The sequence below is a fragment of the Anolis carolinensis genome, chromosome 4, assembly GCF_035594765.1.
Source record: "Anolis carolinensis isolate JA03-04 chromosome 4, rAnoCar3.1.pri, whole genome shotgun sequence".
Classification (NCBI taxonomy): Eukaryota; Metazoa; Chordata; class Lepidosauria; order Squamata; family Dactyloidae; genus Anolis; species Anolis carolinensis.
Window position 1 is genome coordinate 200,729,507 of NC_085844.1, and position 24,172 is coordinate 200,753,678.

At 38.3% G+C, this 24,172-nt stretch overlaps 1 protein-coding gene across 6 annotated transcripts in view; it reads left to right on the forward strand.

Moving 5' to 3' along the window:
* srgap2 (SLIT-ROBO Rho GTPase activating protein 2) overlaps positions 1–24,172 on the forward strand; it is a 286,112-nt gene that overhangs the window by 87,007 nt on the left and 174,933 nt on the right. For 5 of the 6 annotated variants that reach the window (XM_062978583.1, XM_062978584.1, XM_062978586.1 and 2 more), the window contains exon 3: positions 21,448–21,640. In XM_062978583.1, coding sequence (XP_062834653.1) covers positions 21,448–21,640 — 193 coding nt within the window. Of the gene's footprint in view, positions 1–8,174; positions 8,921–21,447; positions 21,641–24,172 lie in introns of those variants that run through there. The other variant, XM_062978585.1, reaches the window with a different exon arrangement.

The following is a 24,172-nucleotide window of genomic DNA, read 5'->3' on the forward strand; positions in this document are numbered from 1 at the left end:
TATCCTTAACCCTGTATTAGAGTGCTGAGGAGAGAGTTCATTTCCCTTGTCACTCCATTCTTCCTGTTATGGAATTCTGCCAGCTGAGATGACAAGAGCAGTTGACATAACAGGTTGAAAGATATTGAATTTTTGCCTATAATGTTAGAAATTGTACATGTGATCCACAACTGTAACACAGGTCTAGAAACGGCGGAAATGGTTTACGCATCTGCCAGATGGGTTTGTAAAATTCTTTTATTGGCATATATAGTACATCGGGGTTGTTTTTAAAAAACAAAAAAAACATCATGGTTGTTGTTTTAATTAAAATAGCAATTATAAATATCAGCAGTGCACATTAAAGACACTCATTCTTTTTACAAACAGATGCAAGGTAAAACCATTAATGTTCTTTGAGTAGATCTCATTAATCTCCATGTGATTTTTCTAGCTCTCCCACCTCCTCCTTTCTTAATTTAGGGAAGTGTGTTGTGATAAAATTTGAGAACTAGTGTTTGAGGATGTTCATAATATGTCAAGATTTTTGTTGCTAAGCATGGTTTTTGATGGAAAAATTCCCAGTATGTATATTCTGAGAAGTAATGTGATGAATTGAATTCTAGGAAAGCAAAAGTGAGTTGAAAGTCCCTGCCTACAGAGCTGGTTACAAAATTATACAAAGAATCTTACTATCTTACCAGTGGCATGCGACTGGCAAAAAAAACCCCCACTGTGATTCGCTATGTGAATTCCTATAATGAGTGCTTCCTAAATTATGTAGCATACTCAAGTTGCTTCCGTGGTACTAATTTTAAGGTAAACATGAGAATATGGCATCCATTTGGACAAAATAATCAAAGCCTTGATAACAGAATGGTGACATTCTAATGTATGCATATATTTTACCAGTGGAGTGCTAATCGTATGGCAGATGATACAGTTCCACAGATAAAGAAACTGCAAAAATAACTGCTTTGATGGGGTCCTCCATCCTGAAACAGCAGGGTGCCCTCGCCAGAAAATCCTTTGAAAGTGACAAAATAGCTCTTCACACCCCAGAAAGTGCCTATCCTTATGGAAAGAACATTGGCCTTTTCACAAAAGACTCCTGAAGTGCTTCCTCATCACTCACCTGATGTAGTTATTGTTTATAAGATAGCAAGACCTAACGGCAGTGAAATATAGTTTTTATTGAATTTTCAGGGAGCCGAGGTATATAATGAAGTAATTTCTCAAGGAAAAGAATAGGTTTCACTACAGCATTTTAGAATGTATTTTCCTGGTATATTTAAACAAATCCAGAATTTGTGGCATTTTATTTATAGGCATATCTCCGTTGACAAAGCCACCGATGAAAAAGTCTTTTTTTTTTCTTTTTTTCTTTCTACCTAGCCCCCTTTTCTCCTTGTCTTTTGTCGAGCAGGAATTTTTCTTTTTTAAAACAGCAGTGGCATTGTTGGAAGGTAGTGAAGGACTGGAGAAACACAGGTTTTTAGTTGTCATGTGATAAGAACATATCTACTATAACCAGTGCCTGAACTGAGAAACAAATGGGATACTCTTCAACCAATCCTATAGTTCTCTATGCCTACCTACAACAGACAAGGTAGCCACTTTGAGTCCCCTTCGGGAGAGATAAAGCAGGATATAAATATAATGATGATGATGATGATGATGTAACAACAGCTGCCTCTAGAATCCTCTACTCAGTATGCATGAACATCAAAACAGAAGGAAAGGGGGAAATGAATTAGCCTACCTAATCAGCAAAACTCATATTGAAATAGCATAGATGTATGAGTTTGGCCACCAAAATGGAGATTATAATAACATGCAGTCTGCTGAACGAAAAGGTTATCCCTAGATGCATTTTGGGACATGCTTTCAAGTGGTTTGTAGAAAGTTCAAAATGTTCTTGTTTACTGGGTTGCTGTGACAGGCATCCTCAGAGGTAATGACAGACCTCAGAGGTAATGACAGACCTCGTTACCTCTGAGGATGCCTACCATAGATGCAGGGAAAAAGTCAGGAAAGAATGCTTTTGGAACATGTCCATACATCCCGAAAAACTCACAGCAATCCAGTGATTCCAGCCATGAAAGCCTTTGACAACAAATTGTTCTTGTTTACTTATGCAAATCTTGACTGACTTACACATTTGTGGTGTTTGGGATGCAGAATCCACATGAAAGTGGAAATAATACGAATACAGGACTGCTCTTTTTTTTACATGGGAGAATACTTCTCTAGGCATTTGTAGGTCCTCCAGAATGATTCTGTGGACAGCTTCCACCAGAGGTTGGCCGTAAAGTTGCACCGTAGGACATAAAATTCCTAGATAAAGTTTTTTTTGGTTGGTTTACAGTAGAAGTCAGCAGCTGCAAGTGCAGCAGTTGAGGCAGTGGCAAATACAGCAATCCACAAATGATCATTCAGAAATGCTTAAGCTGCAAATGTGGATGGATGAATGTGGGTGCAGCTGTTGTTCTGGCTTCTTTTTCACAGTCCCCCTCTCAATAAGATAAATAAGGAATTCTGTATTAATTTATTTGCAAGGCTTGTGGGGCGGGGATGACATGCCAAAAGGATAACTGAACTTGCTTTTGGATAACGCAATAAACAGACAATTAAAAAAAGATTTATGTCTTGCTATGTCATCCAAAGGGGCCCCTGGTGGCACAGTGTGTTAAAGTGCTGAGCTGCTGAACTTGCGGACCAAAAGGTGCCAGGTTCAAATCCCGGGAGCGGAATGAGCGCCCGCTGTTAGCCCCAGCTCCTGCCAACCTAGCAGTTCAAAAACATGCAAATGTGAGTAGATCTATAGGTATCGCTCCAGCGGGAAAGTAATGGCGCTCCATGCAGTCATGCCGGCCACATGACCTTGGAGGTGTCTAAGGACAACGGCGGCTCTTCGGCTTAGAAATGGAGATGAGCACCAACCCCCAGAGTCGGTCACGACTGGACTTAACGTCAGGGGAAAACCTTTACCTATGTCATCCAAACTGGATCTTAATGTGTGTGTGTGTACAAGAATATGCAGAGTAAACTAGTGTCAGTTGCCTTTATGTGCCTTGCACTGCCATATAATCCAGATTATCAAAACAGATAATCCACATTATCTGCTTTCAACTGAATTATGAGTCTAAATTGCCATATAATCCAGTTATAGCAGATAATCTGGATTTTATTTGGCATTGTAGAAGGGGCCTTAACTGATCCCAGGTTATCTGCTTTGAACTGGATTATATGACTCTCCACTGCCATATAATCTGGGATAAGCAGATAATCTGGGATCAGATCCTGGGATATAAGGACAGTTTAGAAAGGACCTTAGTTGCCATATTGAGTAGTTAAAATAAGTGTTAAATGTGGAAGATGTCTCTTTAAGAACATAGACGTAGATTTTTTAATAGATGTGGTTATGATAAAAATGGGTCTTAAACACTTCATATGTCCTGTGGTCTGTAGTTTCCTCAGCCCATTTTACTGTTCCTTATTGGCAATGGCCACTTCACTTTACTCAGAAATAACAAAAAGAGATTTTTCTTTCAGTTAATTAAATGAGTAACACCGGAAAGCTGCTTAGTGCTAGCCAGTGGTACAAAATACACCTAAGCATTGGGATCATACCACCTCTAATTGTAAAAGTAACTAAAATTCAGTTGTACTGCAAAATGAGTGATATTAGTGTATCGTAGTTGTGATTTAGTTATTGAAAAAGGAATAGAGAGTAACTTGTTTGTTGTAGTTACCTCCAGGCTTTGGTATTAGTCATTTTTATATTTTGTAATTCTACTTATTTTACAGTTGATTTTAATTGTTGTTATCTCCTTTGAGAAATGTTTGAAGAATAGCAGAATGAGATAAGTCCGCAGTCTACCACAATTTATTTATTTATTTTTCTTCGGTTTTTAAGAATATATTTTAATCCCCTATTAAGACATGCTAACTTTAAAAAGTACCAGAGAAATGATATGGAGAATTAATTTTTTATTCTCATTCTTCATTGCAAAGAGAGTCACTATCACTGAAACAGAACTCTAAAGTCTCAAAGTATTATGAGGCTTAAAAATCTTCTTACTTGCTCAGTTAATATGATTATTTTAGTGGAAATGGAGACATATAACTTTTTTTGCATCAAAAATATTTTTTTAACAATTCTTTATTTTCCATAGAAATGAATAGTGTTTAGTATACTTAATATTAGAAAGGATCACACAGATGTTGATCTTCAGTGTAAACATTGCAGTTATGCTGTTTGGTATTACTTATAACGGACACAGTCCTACTATTATTCCCATGCACACATTCAGAGACTACTTACAGAAGGGCTAAAACTGGGAAGTGCATGTTTCATTAATTTCTCTTTAGTGACATCTTGGGTTTCTGCAGTAAACAACTCATCTGGCTGATGGTACAATGACTTCTACTTGAAATGGTTCATTTAAGCATGAAATTTCAATAGTACCACATGCCCACACAAGAAGCATGCTTTCAGTGGAAGCAGGCTGCACATTCAGCTGAAAGTCATCAAATTTTGAGTGGCATGCATACATAATGAAACAATCTTATATTGACATCCCAATTTTTTCTGAATCAAAAGTGATCCCTCATGAATCTTGCTCTTGGAATAACAAATTCAGTTTCTGCAGCTTAGGTTCCCTTTTTATTGTGCATTCAATAAGACATTGAAGCATGTGTCAGTCAACCTACCATTTTCTTTATTCTCACAATATAGTCCGTGTTTTGGGCTCACTGTGGCTATACGTGGTTTTACAGTAGAGTCTCACTTATCCAACATAAACGGGCTGGCAGAATGTTGGATAAGCGAATATGTTGGATAATAAGGAGGCATTAAGGAAAAGCCTATTAAACATCAAATTAGGTTATGATTTTAAAAATTAAGCACCAAAACATCACGTTATACAACAAATTTTACAGAAAAAGCAGTTCAATATGCAGTAATACTATGTAGTAATTACTGTATTTACGAATTTAGCACCAAAATATCACGATATATTGAAAACATTGACTACAAAAATGCGTTGGATAATCCAGAACATTGGATAAGCGAGTGTTGGATAAGTGAGACTCTACTGTATTTGGGCTACTTTTTTTACAGGGTTGTCACATTTATTCTCCTGTAAAGATGTTTTTATACTTCTCCAGATTTTGGGTTTCTTCTAAGCATGCTGATAAGCACCTGCTTCAATGGTTGCGATCTTTTTGGCAACCTGTCATAAGTGAAAGCAGCAGTATAAGCAGCAACACCATTTGTTGTTATTTCCTATTAACTCAGCTTAGACTTATGGTGACACTGCATAAAGAGACCCCAAGACACTGTCTCATCAACAGTGTTGCCCAGATTCTGCAGATTCGGAGCTCTGACTTACTTGATTGAATTTATCTACCTGTAATGCAGTCTTCTTTTTTTCAGCTGCCTCCCACTTTACCTAGCTTTATGTCATTATGTTGTCTCATAATAAGGCAAAAATATGATAGCTTCAGTTTGGTCATTCTATTTTCTAGGAATCACTCAGGCTTCATTTGTTCTAGGACCTATTTGTCTTTTGGCAGCCCATGATATCTGCAGAGCATTTCTCCAGGACCACATTGTAAATGAGCTTTCACAACCATACATTGAAACTACATGGATGGTCTTTACACTTGAATATTGTATATATATATATATAGATTATAGCTGCCCTTCCAACTTCTGTTCCGCTTCTTATTTCTTGACTATGATCTCCATTTTGATTTATGACAGGGTCAAGATATAGAAGTCTTTGACCATCTGCTTTGAAACTGTACTGTATCGTTATGGTCATTAGTTTTGTTTTCTTAATGTTCAGATGTAACTGTGCTTTTGCTCTTTCTTCTTTGACTTTCTGTGACACAGGAGTTAAATGACTATGAGAGTTGCCAGCTAAGGGCTGGTGGAAAAAGCAGCTTTGATGGCTCCAGAGTTGTTTGAGACTTTTTAGGGAAGAGTTTTCTCTTCTGTGTTCCTGGTGCCTCAGTTGTACCACTGCACACAGATGAATGAATGAATGAATGAATGAATGAATGAATGAAAAAAGAAAGAAAGAAAGAAAGAAAGAAAGAAAGAAAGAAAGAAAGAAAGAAAGAAAGAAAGAAAGAAAGAAAGAAAGACCCTTATCCTAGTGTGAACCGAGGAGATTCTGGTCAGTGTGCTCCACTTTTTGATTGCAACCCTATCAGCACTCATCAACTTGAATTTGCTATTGGAAGTAACAATCTCCTCACCAATCTTTGAATCTTTGTTATGATCGCAGGTTGAAAAATTTGAGATGGTCTGAACTGGTCCACCTTTGATTTGCAAGCTTTTATTTAGATTTGTTAAAAATTATAGTTGAGATTCATTTTTAAATTAAAGCACAACAGCCTTAATTTAAGAAACTATACTGGATTATTATATGTTCTACGTGAATAACAATCAGGACACAAGACAATTATAGTTTTACAATACAGGAATTTCTGTGTTAAAGGGTCATTGCAGATGAAGTCTAGGATCTAAAATTACTGCTTCAGCAAAATGTACAAGGCTAGTTCTGTGTTTATTGTAGAGCATTTTGTTTTAGACCTGCTGTTGAGTCATTTGAAAGAGAAAGAATATTAGCTGAACCACACTACTAATTAAAGTTGAGGTTTCTGTTTTATTTGGGTAGCTTTTAAAGCTCTTTATAGTTAGGTTTCCATTAATTTACTTGAGGCCTGTAAAATCTGATAACTGTTTGACTACTGTAGATATTTCTTATGACTCTCTTCTGCAATTTAGCCATGAGGTGGGCCAACTGTGGGCTTATATGATTACTCTGTTTTTTCACTAGATTCCCAAGGACCACCAACCATATACAGGGCAATGTAGTGGCTCAAGAATACAGAAAGAGAATTTCTGCTGTGTGTATAATAAACCCAGGAGTTTGTTTTCAGCTTGAGAAATGAAGCTTGCACACAAATGTGCAGTGACCTTTGCCAGTTTGCATGATGGCATTAGCTGAATTTGGGGTTTTCTTTCTGCACATCCCTTACTAATTCTGTCTCTTTTTGGTGTTTCGATGTTGAGTGTTCTCTTGAATGCCATTTCTTGAGCTATATTGGGAAGCCTTTGAAAAAGAGCCAGCTCTCTTTCATATTTATTTGCTTTATTTATTATTTACCATATTTCTATTCATATCCCGCCCTTCTCAACCCCAAGGGGGACTCAGAGCGCCCTCACATATTGGCAACAATTCAACAATTAAAATAATATACAATTGGTAAACATCTACATTAAAACCAGAGAATTAAAACATTTAAAAACAGTTACAGCAGTTATTAAAATCACATAATCCAAAGTCGTAATCCAGGGCCATTCTGATTGTCATTGCACAGATTCTACATTCATCTATTGCACTGCAGACTATGGTATGGATTTTTAAATTGCCAGCTTGACAATTGAGATACTATCCACAAAACCCACTTTTGCCACCCCTTGTCAGAGTCACAGTATTTGGGATTATAATTTTTAAAAGAAAGCATCTTGGAAGTCCTGTGCTTTGATAAGGATAGATGGGTGCCAAGGAAATCTTGGCTTTCCTCCCAGGACTCTTTGTTTAAAAAATTTCCGCTAGGATACAATAGACTAGGACTCCCTTCTGGTTGCTCATAATAGAATGCTATATGCATTTGTCACTTGCCAAACCCCTTTAGCTCAGAAAGAGTATTTAAAATATTTTTAATCTGCATAATAAAAGATGATTATACTGTAATGGTTGACTCTGCACATGTTTTCTCACACAAGTTATACTGTACTGGCATCACCAGAAAGGGGTAGATACAGGCTATGTGCTGATGATATCACCAGATTCTGTTGCTTTTATTTGGTTAGGAACATGAAGAACACACTCTTATATTCTGAAAGAGAACCTCCATCCCACTCAATACATCGTCTCTGCTCCTATTGTAATGTGAACAGGGAAAGAACTGAGGCCCCTTTTACACAGCTGTATAAAATTCAGATTATCTGCTTTGAACTGGATTATATGGCAGTGTAGACTCAGATAATCCAGTTCTAAGCAGATAATGCAGATTATGTGCTTTGATAATGTGGATTATATGGCAGTGTAGAAGGGCCCTTCCACGCAGCCATATAACCCAGAATATCAAGGCAGATAATCCACAATATACATTTTGAACTGGGTTATCTGAGTCCACACTGCCATATAATCAATGTGGAAGGGGCTGAAGGGGGCTGAGTTTAAACTTTGCATGGCTGTGTCAGTTGAAAGGGGGATGGCTTTATTGTTTTCCATGCTTCTGCAGCAATGAATCTGGGACCCTGGATGTATCTTGGAGTTTTGAAGTGCTGTAACAAAGTATAAAGTGCTTGAGAAAAAGATTGGAGCCAGGCGAGGAGTTTGAGGAACCCTTTGCCCATTTTGAAAAAACAAACAAACAATACAAGCTCATTTGTTTGCTCTCTTTCAGAAGTTTGTGCTCTATTCCTGCTTTCCCAACACCTGAAATTCACCCTGACACTGTCATAATGGAACTCAGGTGCAGAACATTATGGATATTCCTTTCTTTACGATCAATTTCTCCCAATCTGCTGATCTGCTGGGGAATTTTGCACTGCTGTTAAGTACCCTAAGGCAAATTCTCAACTTCCTATTCTACAGAAACGAAAGTTCAGATGATCTAAGCTAGTGAATACAGCAGTGGGGAAGCAGATGCCCTAAATCCATGTAAAGTGGAAACCCTACATGTAACAGTACAACTTCCTGCCTCTTTATGAGAATGATTAAACCAGATGCCGAGTTGTATGAACACTGTTAAGGAGATTAAAGCAGAGATAAGAGGTATGAAAAAGAAGAGATGAAAAGCAACATCATGCGGACCCCTGCAATTGTGTTCCTGTACAACAGACAGTGCAAAGGTATTTCATTTCTTTTCAGATCCTTGAGATTATTCTCACAGCAGCAGCCTTTTTTAAAGGGGTCAGGAATAAGTACAACTGGTTGCTGTCAAAGAACTATTTTATTTAAAGAGATGAAAGAAAAAGTTCAAGATAGTTTAGTGTTTGGTTGTATGAGTAGTTTACAGGATGAAGTGTTGTGCGGGTCTTATCTATATGGCAGTTTAAAATTTTCTGTAGTTGTTTCAAGTTAAGGTCTCTGGAATTAGTCTATCGATTTGCAGAAACTTAATCCTTCAAAGATTTTAAGCATAAAGATGCTGCAACATATTAATTTGCCAGGTTACTCAGCCAGGTTTGTCAAAGACTCAGCCAGATCTTTGGGGTTTTGAGGCCACCAGATATTGGCAGTGTGTTAGACAAGTAATTGTTCCTTGTGTACAGCTCATTTTATGAGCTGCCTTGGGTGCAAATTAAGTTGTGATAAAATATGTAAATTGCTTAAGCTGTAGAGCTTCCAAGAAGATATTGTATGCTTAATTAAAACCTGTGATTAAAAAGGAATGTGGAACTCTACCACAGCAAAGGTGTGTGCTGATGAGAAATGGTATCGCTCATGTCAGAACATCATTACTACATGCCACCTCACCATTTTCCAAACTGGGTCAGTGACTTCAGGTTGTTACTCACCTAAGGGTTTTTTAAACACCACAGTCTTGAGATGTTGCGTCTTTGCCCTGTGTTAATTGTTGTAAAACTTCTATCTCATTTTTCATCTTGAGCCTGGTGAGAACTTGATGGAGGTATGCTTTGTTAGAATCTGTGCCAACCCACTGTGGGTTCTCAAACTGCTTCTGGCTTTCACATGATTGTAGTTGTCCTTTGAGGAATAATTTCACCAGTGGTACAGGCTGTTTTCATAGGTTTCTACAGAGGAATGCTGGTTCATACATTTAAAGCCTATGCCAGATATTCCCCTGGAACATAAGCAATCTCATATACACCTTCAGGTGTCTGCATGGGGGCTTTTATATGTACGAATAGACAAAAGCTTTGCCTCCACATGTAGGCTGCAAATTAAAACACTATTCAAAGGGATTGCAGGCTTTCTTCTCTCTTATCTACATCAGTATTGCTATCAACTGTAGTCAAGCCAACATTTCTCTGAACTGTATCACAAAGGAAAATGAATGTCTGGGGTTGCTATTTGGAATTAATGTTCTCTTCTTTTGTACTACATGCCATGTCGATTTACTAAATTATAATTAGCTGCACTAATAAATGAAAGATTTGGCATTGTGTCTGCTTCAACTTTTCTGGATACAGTTTTAGTAACTTCCTACTGCTTCTTGACCTCAGTTGGGATAGTCTGTCTCTTTCTTAGATTTTCGAAGTACAGTCGTAGCGGAACACATTCAAGACTAATGTTGGAGTAAAATGAACCAGTGCTTCATGACTTCACTTACACACAATGTAAGGTTAATGCCGACTTAGAATATTGGTGAGGACTTGTTTGGGATTGACAGGAAGATCCGTTAAAATCTGGAGCAAGGGAAAAAATATTGTAAGGGCATGTCATGATGATTTGGAATGATGCATGCAGACATTCACAGAGATTTTTTTTACTATTCACTGAGAATATGAAATAAAAACATAGGTCCACTGAATCAACTGTTGAATAGTGAATCAACACGTAGGTAAATTTTGTTGTTTCAATTAGTCCACTACTGTTGAGACTCACTAAGATTTAGGTCTATATCTCTTTCTAGGTTTGAAAGTATGTTTTCCTTTCTAGCATTGAGCTAGAAGGGAAATAGCAAATCAATTCTGGAAGTTTGAATCAGAAACCCTACTCCAACCTCTGGAACATTTTGACTTAGAAAAATACATTTAAAAAAAAACTTGGATAACATGAGAAAATATACACATGACACCTGTGACTGTAGGATTTATTGGAAGTGTGGAACATAGTGGTTGGTACACTGTAAGTGTGTTGTAAGTTTCAAATTACGTTAGTTTTAACTTGTCCTTTTGTTCGGACAGGTAGGGACCATATAAGAAAAGAAATAGAAAATGCAAAACTAAATATGTGTAGTCTTCTAATACAAGAGGCATTAGGAGCCAAGGTAGTGTAATGGTTTGAGCATTGGGCGACAACTCTGGGGCCCAAAGTTCGATTCTCTGCTCAATCATGGATACCCACTGGGTGATATTGGGCAAGTCACACTGTTGCAGCTTCAGAGGAAGGCAAAAGCACATGAGCAAATCTATCCCAGAAAACCCAGTTGATAGGGTTGCCTTAGGGTTGCTGTAGGTTAGAAATTACCTGAAGGCATACAACAACACCATTTAGCAGTTACGCATTCCATGAGTTTGTTTTACATCTACAATCCCTTTAATCCTGTTACTGGCATGTACTCACAGATGTAGATGTTCCAGAAACATTTCCAGTGGGATGAATAATAATATTTGATTCAACATAGTTGGTTTCAGTATTGTATGCAAACAGATTTAAAGCTTTATGTGGATATTATTTTGGTTGAATATTTGGTACTATGTAAAGAGAACGACATATATGCTCTCTGCATTACCTACCATTTTTCTTTTATGTTGAGAACAATCTAGTTGAATATTGTGTGTCATAAAAAGCTTAAATGCAGTATAACCTAGCCAACTACACAATCTGTGTGTGTTTATTTGTGTGTATAAAACACATAGTAGATGTACATGCAACACCCATGTCCAGATCCATTTTGTGTGGAAAATCTTCGACTAAATGTATGTAGGGCATCCTCAAAAATGTATACATTCTTTAACAGATGATAGTAGATATGTTTATTATTTGAAGGCTAATTACATACATTTATATTGAAAAACTTTAATCTTAAATTCCAATTTTCTGTAAAGGTTTCAGATTTCAACAGTGTACTTGCTTGCATTGTTGAAGCAGAATGTTTGAAACCTCATTTAAAATTTATCAGCAAGAAAACCCAGTGAAAGGGTTCCTTGTCATGCAGCATCTCTCTGCTATTAGAATCTTTAATCCTGTTAAGAGTACAGTAGAGTCTCAGTTATCCAAGCTAAACGGGCCGGCAGAAGCTTGGATAAGCGAATATCTTGGATAATAAGGACAGAGATTAAGGAAAAGCCTATTAAACATCAAATTAGGTTATGATTTTACAAATTAAGCACCAAAACATCATGTTATACAACAAAATTGACAGAAAAAGTAGTTCAATACACAGTAATGTTATGTTGTAATTACTGTATTTATGAATTTAGCACCAAAATATCACGATATATTGAAAACATTGACTACAAAAATGGCTTGGATAATTCAGAGACTTGGATAAGCGAGGCTTAGATGAGTGAGACTCTACTGTATATACATTTTAGAATAAAATTGCACCCTCCCTGCCCCAATTACAGACTGCTTTGCTATATACCATACATACATTTTGCAGACACATTGTCCAGATATAAAGAGGGAGGGGGACAAAAGAAGAGACAGAGACACACAGAGAGAGCACATTGATTTTCCCCCTGTCAGTTTTCTGCTTGGGGAAATTTTCCACCCCTCATCTCTGGATACAAGTAACCTGTTGTATGTCCTCACAGAAGGCTGAAAAGACCTTCCTGCTTGTGTCAGCATTGGTACAACAAGAAGGCATTGTATATCTTTAGAAAAATCTCTGAACTTCAGGAAGTTCCAGCATTCTTGACTTTATTTTCTTTTCAGACAGGAAAAAAACATTGCAAAAATGATCTGTGAGCAAAACTGCACTTCTGTAGTTCAGCCTTCCAGACATGGCACTAAGATCTTCAGTGAACGATTGTTCCCTTTACCAGCAATCCGATCAGCTGTCATTTCCCCTCTTATTGAAAGCACAGTGTTGATTTATAGCAATCACTAGTACTGATGTAGCAATTACTTGCAAAAGTAAAATGGATCATCAATTTCAGTTTAGCATTTTCTACCCTCATATATAGCATGTTTTTTTTGTGTCAGGAGCAACCGGAGTTGCTTCTGGAGTGAGAGAATCAGCCATTTGCAAGGACGTTGCCCAGGGGATGCCCGAATGTTTTGATGTTTTACCATCCTTGTGGGAGGCTTCTCTCATGGCCCCGCATGGAGCTGGAGCTGATAGAGGGAGTTCATCCTCGCTCTCCCCGGGTGGGATTCGAACCTGGCAGCTTTCAGGTCAGCAACCCAACCTTCGAGTCACGAGGCTTTTATCCCCTAGGCCACCAGAGGCTCCTATATAGCATATGAAGTGATGTGACATAAAGCGTTGTTTGAACAACCAGTATTTACCATGCTTGTTCATACCTGGGCTTGAAAAATGTTCTTTTTTGGACTATAACTCACAGAATCCCCAACCATCATGTCTAGGGCATTTTGAGATTTTTAACCTAGATCTGGAGTTCTTTTGGAGCACTCCTTTGTCATAGAAACACCATTTAATGTTGTTACAGCAATAGGAGGAAGGTCTGTGAGCACTCAAAATATGAAAGAAGTAAGACACTGGAAAAATTGGGTGCCCAGAATATGCAAATTTGTGGTGATACATTGCAGCTGCACAACCCTGAAAGTGCAATTTGTGTGCAGTGCAATAATATGAATCGAGTATCAAAAGATTCAGCCTAATGAGGGTGATACAGTTTTGAAAAGCCCATTTGTTGGTGCTCCTTATTTGATAGTAAAACTTTCAACAGTTGTTCTATTTTGAAAATATCATACAGGTTAAAAAATAGACAGCATTTCATTTCTGCCCGTGTATCTTAATGAACCCTGTTTTTTGTTTGATTTCCAAAACAATTGAAGTAGACATAGAATCATAGAATCATAGAATAGTAGAGTTGGAAGAGACCTCATGGGCCATCCAGTCCAACCCCCTGCCAAGAAGCAGGAAATCGCATTCAAAGCACCCCCGACAGATGGCCATCCAGCCTCTGCTTAAAAGCCTCCAAAGAAGGAGCCTCCACCACAGTCCGGGGGAGAGAGTTCCACTGCCGAACAGCTCTCACAGTGAGGAAGTTCTTCCTGATGTTCAGGTGGAATCTCCTTTCCTGTAGTTTGAAGCCATTGTTCCGTGTCCTAGTCTGCAGGGCAGCAGAAAACAAGCTTTCTCCCTCCTCCCTATGACTTCCCCTCACATATTTGTACATGGCTATCATGTCTCCTCTTAGCCTTCTCTTCTGCAGGCTAAACATGCCCAGTTCTTTAAGCCTCTCCCAGTTCTTTAAGCCACATACACAATGTGAGAGTTTTGTCAAGCAGTGCTTGTCATCCGAAAAAGGACTCAGTCAGGAGATGGTATTAAGATCATAGTGAATTCTTCTGACAGGCAGGAACTGAATCGACTAGTGTAGTTTATTATTATTCAACACTAGACATGCAAAACATATTAGGGGGCTCATGGAAAGATGTGGGGTTGTTTCTTGGAATTTTAATGCTTTACTTTCCTACATCAGACTCAAGATGCCAATATTCTAATTTCTACCTAAGAGAGACGGTGAAACACAATTATTTCAGCATTTTAGAATCCTGTGTAGCAGCAAGCTATCTTACAACTAGAGCATGCATGCCCGGGGCCCCACATTTTTGGTTCCTCCATCTCAAAGTTCCTCAATTCTTGTATTTAAAAAACAACAACAACAAATCCATGTGATTTTTATGCATTTTTAATCTGCTAACCATGTCAAAAGTCCCCCAAATTGCAGAAACACACCACCTCAACCCCCCCCCCCCCCTGTCCCCAGGACATCTTTCATTAAATTCCTTCTCAAAATGATGGCAGTGGGTATTGCAAGATTACTTCTAATAATTTTGAGAGGGACTCTGAAAGAATCCATACCTATGTAAAAATGCCACCCTCCTTAAATCACTTTTAAATCCATGTAAAAGCTCTTTTAGCTCTATCACACATTCAAAACTTATATGTAGTATGTTATTTATGTTTTTAGTGGCCCAAATGCATTTGCAGGCCAAAAATAACCAAGGTTCCCCTTTTAAACTGATTCCAGTTTCTGATAGCTCTCTGATCTTGTCAGATAAGTGGGGGCTAACAAGAGAGGCAATTGTTGGATCATAAAGTTTTCTCAGGAATTAATTACAGCAGTATAAAAAAGCAAACTGAATTGTTTAAACCAATGATCTTGAATGAGTAGTGAAGTGAACCCAAAGTGTATCATGCCTCAAGAGTGAATTTCACTAGTGGCATAATCTATATATATAAAAGAGTGATGGTATCACGACGACTCACAAAACAACAAAAGTACAGGCCCCCCAACCTCAAAATTTGACAACACAACCCATCATCCATGCCTCAAGGTTGATACAACAAAAAGAAAAGAAAAATAAAGTCCTAATTAAAGGGAGAGCAATAATTTTTTTTATCCAATTGCTGCCAGTTTAGAGGGCTAATCTCTGCCCACTTGGTTGCCTAGCAACCAAGGGACAGCCAGGTTTCAGTTAGGGGACAGGCAGATTTAGGCCTCACTTAGACTTCTTTCACAGATTATCTAATTTGTACTGGATTATATGGCAGTGTAGACTCAAGGTCCTTCCACACAGCTATATAACCCATTTATAATCTTATATTATCTGCTTTGCACTGGATTATCTTGACTCCACACTACCATATAATCCACTTCAGTGTGCATTTTATACAGCTGTGAAGAAGGAGCCTCATATAATCCAGTTCTGAGCAGATAATATAAGATTAGAAACATACAGTAGAGTCTCACTTATCCAACGTAAACAGGCCGGCAGGATAAGCGAATATGTTGGATAATGAGGAATTAAGGATAACCCTATTAAACATCAAATTAAGTTATGATTTTACAAATTAAGCACCAAAACATGTTAGACAACAAATTTGTCAGAAAAAGTAGTTCCATGCGCAATAATGGTATGTAGTAATTACAGTAGAGTCTCACTTATCCAACATTCGCTTATCCAACGTTCTGGATTATCCAACGCATTTTTGTAGTCAATGCTTTCAATATATCGTGATATTTTGGTGCTAAATTCATAAATACAGTAATTACTATATAGCATTACTGTGTACTGAACTACTTTTTCTGACAAATTTGTTGTCTAACATGTTTTGGTGCTTAATTTGTAAAATCATAACTTAATTTGATGTTTAATAGGGTTATCCTTAATTCCTCATTATCCAACATATTCGCTTATCCAACGTTCTGCCGGCCCGTTTATGTTGGATAAGTGAGACTCTACTGTACTGTATTTACAAATTTACCACTAAAATATCACAATGAATTTAAAAAACGGACTACAAAAACATTGATTATGAAAAGGCAGACTGCGTTGGATAATCCAGAACATTGTATAAGCGAATGTTGGATAAGTGAGATTCTTCTTTAATATGAAATAATTACTGGGATAGAATAATGCAGAACAATATAATCTCTAAAACCAGGACAGTAAATAAACAGGGGAATTCCACACAGGAAACAATCAGGGCCAGCTAACACCTCCCAACAAAGTATTCCCATCATCAAAGTCTGGCAAATCCTGTTTTCTCAGGGCCACAGACAGTAGAAGCACATAAAATATCGCAAACAACACCACTCTGAAAAACAAGGGAATTCCAGACAGGAAACAATCAGGGCCAGCTAACACCTCCCAACAAAAATTCACTCAGGGAGGAAACAGCGAGGCTTTAAAGCTGCAAGGCCATTACATCCTAATCATTTTTCCTAATTGCAGCATTCATACTTGCCTCCAACAAACAAACAAAAAAAACAATAAGAAATATTGTATATTCACAACCTTTAGGAAATAATATCCTCTGATGGCGCAGCGTGTTAAAGCGCTGAGCTGCTGAACTTCTGGACCGAAAGGCCACAGGTTTGAATTGGGGGAGCGGAGAGAGCCCCCACTGTTAGCCCCAGCTTCTGCCAACCCAGAAGTTCAAAAACATGCAAATGTGAGTGGATCAATAGGTACTGCTCCAGCGGGAAGGTAACGCCGCTTCATGTAGTCATCCCACATGACCTTGGAGGAGTCTACGGACAGCGCCGGCTCTTCGGCTTAGAAATGTAGATGAGCACCAACCTCCAGAGTAAGACACGACTGGACTTAATGTCTGGGGAAAACCTTTACCCTTGACCTTAACTACCACCAATTCCTCAATACTTTATTTCCCATACGACCATACTTCGCCACAGCAACGCGTGGCCGGGCAGAGCTAGTCACAGTATAGTTTTTTTCATTTAGTTTTTAAAGAGAAACAAAGGTAACATGGAGAGAAAGAAGTCTGGTGGGGATGGTAGAGGATGTGGATGAAATGTTAAGTATTTATTTAATGTGTCAGAAGCTAACCGAGGGTACAGTTGCAATGTATTTAAAAACACAAACAAAGTTAAAAACTTGGCATTATACTACATGTCCTTTGACCAGTAACTGGCCACTTGGAATGCCTCTGGTGTAGCTGTAAGAAGGTCCTCCATTGTGCATGTGGCAGGGCTTCAACTGCATTGTAATAGGTGGTCTGTGGTTTACTCTTCTCCACATGAGCATGTCGTGGACTCTACTTTGTGCCCCCATTTCTTAAGGTTGGCTCTGCATCTTGTGGTGCTAGAGCACAGTCCGTCTAGTGCCTTCCAAGTCACCCAGTGCCCAGGAGGGTCTCTCATTTGGTATCAGTCATGGCTTGAGGTTCTGGGTTTTAGTCTGCCACTTTTGAACTCTCGCTTGCTGAGGTGTTCCTGCAAGTATCTCTGTAGATCTTAGAAAACTATTGATTTAAGGCGTTGGCATGCTGGCTGATATCCAAACAGGGGAAGGGCCGGAGATGTCACTGCCTTGGTCCTTTCATTGTTGGCTGCTACTTCCCGGCGGATGTCAGGTGGTGCAATACTGGCTAAATAGAGTCATTTTTCCAGTGGTGTGGGTCATGGATATCCTGTGATAATGCGCCATGTCTCATTAAGAGCCACATCCACTGTTTTAACGTGGTGAGATGTGTTCCACAATGGGCATGCGTATTCAGCAGCAGAGTTGCAAAGCACAAGGGCAAATGTTTTCACTGTGTCTGGTTGTATTATTTATAGCTCCCACTTTTTGCTTGATAGTCAAGCAGTGCTTCTTGTAAGTCAGAGTATGGTCCGGTATAACTCCCAGGTATTTTGGTGTGCTTCAAAGCTCCAATGGGATTCCTTCCCCGGTAGTCCTCAGAGCTCGAGATGCTTGTCTGTTCTTAAAGTGAGAAGCACACGTCTATGTTTTAGATGGATTAGAAAATGTTAAGTAAGGTGAAGCTTTAAACTTCCCATAGAGGAATTTTTGGTTGCATGTGGTCTTTGGGTCTACAGGTGAGGAAGCGTGGTAATTTATGCTGTTCTTAGGCTAAGAAGGACATAAAGATTTCATGCAGTTGTTTACGCATGTCTGTCTTCTGAACAATTATAATATAGCTATGAAAATGAATTCACAACATGGAAGAGAACACATTTATTCTGATTAATCTTAAAAGGCAGGTGATTCATGGAATACTTTTTATTTGAAAAAGTCTTTCACTTCTGACTGTAGATGCAGCTCAACCTGATCCTGGGCACATTGTCTGTTCAGTCTCTCCCTTCTTGAAAGTTATAATAAGGTAAAGCTAGCTGCGTATGGTTTCTTTGATTCAGTGGTTGTTCTCTTTATAAAGACAGATTTTTGTTTTGTCTCTTTGTATGTATTCACTGTTTGTGTGTGTTCTCTAGTGATATTATTATTATTATTATTATTATTATTATTATTTCTCACATTTATATCCCTCCCTTCTCACCCGAAGGGACTCAGGGCGGCTTACAACAGTGGCTACAGTTAGATGCCCATACAAACCAATATAAAACAGCACATCAAACAGTTAAAACTATTAAAAACATTATGAATTAAAAATTTACATTTCAAACATAAAATCAGATCTGTTCTTCCTCATGCTTTGTCCATACTTCAGTCCGTGTCATCTTCACTATTTATTGATTAAAAGCCTGGGCACACAATGTTTTTAGGGCTTTTCTGAAGCCCTACAGGGTTGGAATTTGATGCATCTCTCTTGGGAGGGTGTTCCACAGCCGGGGAGCCACCACCGAAAAGGCCCTGGCCCTCGTTCCCACCAGCCGCGCCTCCGAGGCAGGTGGGACTGAGAGCAGGGCCTCTCCAGATGATCTCAGGGATCTTGCTGGCTCATAGGAGGAGATACGTTCGGACAAGTAGATTGGGTCGGAACCGTTTAGGGCTTTATAGGTCAAAACCAGCATTTTGAATTGGGCTCGGTAGCATATCGGCAGCTAGTGGAGCTGGCTTAACAAGGGGGTGGTACGCTCCCTGTAAGTCGCCCCAGTTATTAATCTGGCTGCCGCGCATTGGAATTGGAGCTTCCAGGCTGTCTTCAAAGGCAACCCACATAGAGGGCGTTGCAGTAGTCCAAACGGGATGTAACCAGAATGTGGACTGCCGTGGCCAAGTCAGACCTCCCAAGGAACAGGCGCAGCTGGCGCACAAGTCTTGTGCGAATGCTCCCCTGGCCACCGCTGAAACCTAGGTATAAATATATAAAGAATTACAATACAAAAAAACCCCTGGTGGGAACAAAGTTAACCCATTTTTCATCCTTGAGTGAGAACAAAAACAATGTTTTCCCATCCATTTTGTTTTTGTTGGTTTTTGTGCAGTCACCCAGTCCTTCTGAAAAACAAAATTTCCTGCTTAAAAGGTATTTTACGCAAAATAGAATGTTTTTCTATGCAAAATGTTTTTTTGCACAAAATTCTTTCATTGCATAAAAATGTCCTAGAATGTTTCAAATCATTAAAAATGTGCACAAACTATGATAACGGTACCAAATAGAGAGAATAAAGTATGTTATTCTCACATGCAAGAATAAAATAAAAGTATTGACATCCTTAGTGTTTTTATATGGACTATTTTAGAAATAAAATACTTGAAAAATGCCTCTTACTCTGAAAGATACAGTTTCCTTTGAGCTTTGTGGAAATGATCGATAGTTGGTTATACATAAAGAGAGAGGTGCACTGAATGCTAAGTGTTGCATTTGTTAACTTATGTTGCTTAGTATAAATTCAGTCTTGACACAAGGTTTTTTTAAATTATAAACAAGCTTCAACAAATAACAACAATTACAGCTTACTTTAATTATCATGTTGAGTATCTGAGGATTCATGAAGGGAATATATATAGTTTCGTGATATTAATAGGTCTTAAGGCGGGGTTTTGGGGGCTCCTGCATGGATGTGGTTCCAAAGTAGCCACAGGTAATACAGTAACAATTAGAATGTCATGTGCTGACATTATGGTTGCCAGTTTTGATGCCATTTCATTAATAACATCAACTTCAGTTTTTCCAGAGGCCAAAAATATATAACAAAGTATTCCTAAAGGCTATTGTAAGCACTAGAACGTCTACTGAAAACATTTGTCAGTCCATTCATTTTAAAATTCTGTACTGCCAGGACGACTACACTGTGCAGACAAAGGGAATCAATTGCAAATTTTGCTTAAAAGCAGCATTTTCATGAAAAATGAAACTGTCTTTCCTATGACCTTTCCCAGTTGGGAATGAATATCTGTTGGATCTTCCACAAAGTATTCTCAATTTGATGTGCTTCATTTAATTGCAGTGGCACAGCTGGAGAACCAGTGTCTAATTGAATAGTCCCAAATTGGTGTCTTCTGGGAATTCCTGGCATAATCACTGGTTTGGTTTTGCCCTAGGAATAGCCTGCTAAGGAATTTGATGGGGCGTCCCTAGAGGGAACTTGAGCTAACAGCCTGGAATTGCAGTTTTAGCCAGCCCTGAGGCCTTATCTAGACAGATTCAGTACATTTCTGGACAATGATCGTTTTGTCTGGGATGTCAAATGTGCCCTTGACGCTGCTGATTGATGGGATCTTCAACAGTAAAAGATTCTCTTGTAAATAAACTGTATTGGATTCCAGGTTGCTTTTGTTATCCTTTGTCCATTTGTGTCCAAAGTGCAATTACTATTATTTTTATTATCTATCAGCTCAGTTAAGCACCTCTTCCCCCCCCCCCCCCCAAATTGAGCTTGGTTAGAGACAAGCAGGAATGTGAGCAGCACAGGAACAGTTTTAACCTTGATTTGCCAATGCTTCTTTTCCTCCAAAAAGCCAATAGTAAAATCCAGCATCCTCATGAGATACGGTCATCTAATGGATTTTGTGACTTAATGGGTTTTTTACATAGGCCTAAATAATTTTAAATCCATCAATCCACAGTGCTGCACACATTTCTACAATGTTTCATCATCTTTCAAGAAGCTCAGGATTCCTGATATGGTATTTCCAGGTGGTTTTTTTCTCCAGGCATTGAAGCTGAATGCTGTTTAAACTCAGAAACCTATTTAGTTTTAACAATGTACCAATATCATATTTAATTGGATAATTAATAAAATTTCTGTTTTAACTGTGGTTTCAGATACAGGGCAGTATATAAATATTTTAATAAATAAATACTCTATATATGACTTTTTCTTTTCACTTTGGTTTGCAGAGATTCGAGCCCAACTTATTGAACAACTGAAATGTCTTGACCAGCAATGTGAGCTTAGAGTCCAGCTGCTTCAAGACCTGCAGGATTTTTTCCGAAAAAAAGCAGAGATTGAGATGGATTATTCTCGGAACTTGGAGAAGCTGGCGGAACGATTTTTGGCGAAAACAAGGAGCACCAAAGACCAGCAATTCAAGTAAAGTATTCGTTCATGGGCTAGGGAATGGGGAGGCAAGCAGTAAAATGGGAAGGTATAGGTCTACTGAAGTATACAGCCAGCATTCTATGAATATTGTGACAAAGTACATGATATGATTTAGCACTTCTTTTTCTGTATTGTGAGTATTGCCACTGATCATCCTAGCTATAGAATAGTTTTCTCCCTCCTTTCCCCATGTTAGCTGAGGGTAGGTGTCAGATGCATTAAGTCAACATATGTGAAATCTGCAGTCACATAGCACTTGTGTTCAAATCCTGGAAGCTTTTATGAAGGAAAGGTGTTCCAGCTCTTGTGAAATCTGATACTATTGTGTAAAATGGCGCTGCTTCTTACACTCCAGATGGTGTCTTAAAGGAAATTATTTGAGAGTCTGAAGATGTAATGACGGATGATGGGAATTGCAGTTCTACAACACCCTTTTTCCATCCCTGCTACAGGCACACACAGAATGTGGTCAGAATGTCTCCCCAACACAGTATTACTAGAGCATATTGCTCTTTGCTATGAGCTGTTTTATCTTTATTTGATGCCTAAAATACTGACATATGCTATTAGCACATCCCACCTATTAACCATCACTAGAAGCAAGGACACTTTTTGGTATTATAAAATGTACCATTATGATGGTCAGAGGTGCTTGGGCAGCTTTGTTCTACAGAAAGTGAAATAGAGATGAGTTGTAGATTGTGTTGACTGAAATAAATGCATTAATCCTCCAAAATCTCACTCTCAGTGCTTGGATTGAATGGAGGGTCCTGAACTTTGACTAGTTCGGGCTTCCAAGCCCAACAGGGATGTATATATTAGAGTCAAATTCTGAAGTCTGCTATTTATGATTTACAGCCAGTCTATTTTAAAAAAAGAGAAAAGAAAAAGATTCAGCATAATCTATGGCCATGATTCATTCTTGGGTTTCTTTCCAAATACATGACGTAGCTGACTTGAATACACATTCTTATTTTCTTTAATAGCCTGCAAATTATGTGAGCTAGATATATCAACTTTCTTTATATCAAAGAAAATGTTGAGAAAATAATCTCTTCTTCTCTTGGGTCCCATATCTCCAAGATTCAAATGAGTTACGTGCTTAATTTTAAACTGGATTTTATTTGAAGCACAATTTGATTTCCAATGTTGTCCTTTTAAGCCCTTTGGAGCTAGATTTTTATATTTGCTTTTCACTTACATATAAGTGGTGAAAGTGTTTTTTTCCCAAAAGGCAAGGTACAAACAATATAAATAAATACATAAATAAATGACTGGATAGGCAAAGCATATCTCTCAGGATGTTGTTTGACTAAAACAGCATTCCTCACAATTGACTATACTGGCTGATGGGAGTTGTAGTTCAACATGATCCAGAAGGCTGCACTATGCTTACCCCAGTCTAAAACATTTGATTTGGAAACAACAAAAATCAATAACACATAACCAGAATTTGCTAAAATATTTGGGCTGCAGCTCCCAGAATCCCCTGTTGAGTATTGCCACTGACAATCCTGACTTAAGAGTACTAGGAGTTTTAACATGTGATCATAGCTCTGTATATAGCCTGTCAGTTGCATGGGTCTTTGAATGTGATTTGTTATAGTCTAAAGTTCTTATCAGAAGTCTAGAAGCGATATCTTCTTGTTAACAGTTTCCTGGCCTTTTTGTTTTTAGAAATAAGTTTGAAAGTGTGTTAGTGAAAAAGTCCTTAAAAGAACAGAATTTCAAAGTATTAATTGGATATATGTATGTTAAAACTTCATTGCTTTGGAGGCAAGATTGTTGGAGATATCTCACACAAATGTCTATCTCATTCATCTGTGACAGAATAGCACACCAACTGCAGCCATAGTTTGACATCTGCCAGCCTCATGAGAATGCTATGTGAAGTATGCAAATGACATGAAAATTAGCCTTTCTGTCTCAGGATGAACATCTAGAATGATTTTCTGATGGACATCTCTTGAGCTAAGGATTGCTTACTGTCTGGGACAGGATGCTAAGAAAGGAAGACCGTTTTGCTATAACAAATATCTCATCAATGTGTGAATCTTGTCTGGTTCTTTTGTCAGTATTGTGGCAGAAATGTCATCTTGATGCAAAATAATCCTTGGGATCAGAATAATTTCAGCTCCAGAATGCCCAGCCTGTTCTATAAAGAAGGCATCTGACTGGATATGCCTCCATCCCATTTTTTTTAATTTCCAGCCATTATGGGATTAAAAAGATTTATCTTTATTGGCTACTTTATTATTGTTTGGCTGCAGTCAGTCTTTTTCTGAAAGCCATTAACTTTCTACCCTTTGGCTTCCTTTGTATGTTGCTTTGATGTGGTGCACCTTTTGTTCTCCCTGTAATTGATACTTAATGCAAACATCCTCATTAAAACATTCTTTGTACTATATCATCACCAAAGCCTGACCCCTAACCATAACTAATAAAGATAGTTGTGGGTCTCCTTCCATTTCTAATATTGTTTCTTGAACATTTTCTTCACTTGCCCTTTTCTGGTGGGAGGCT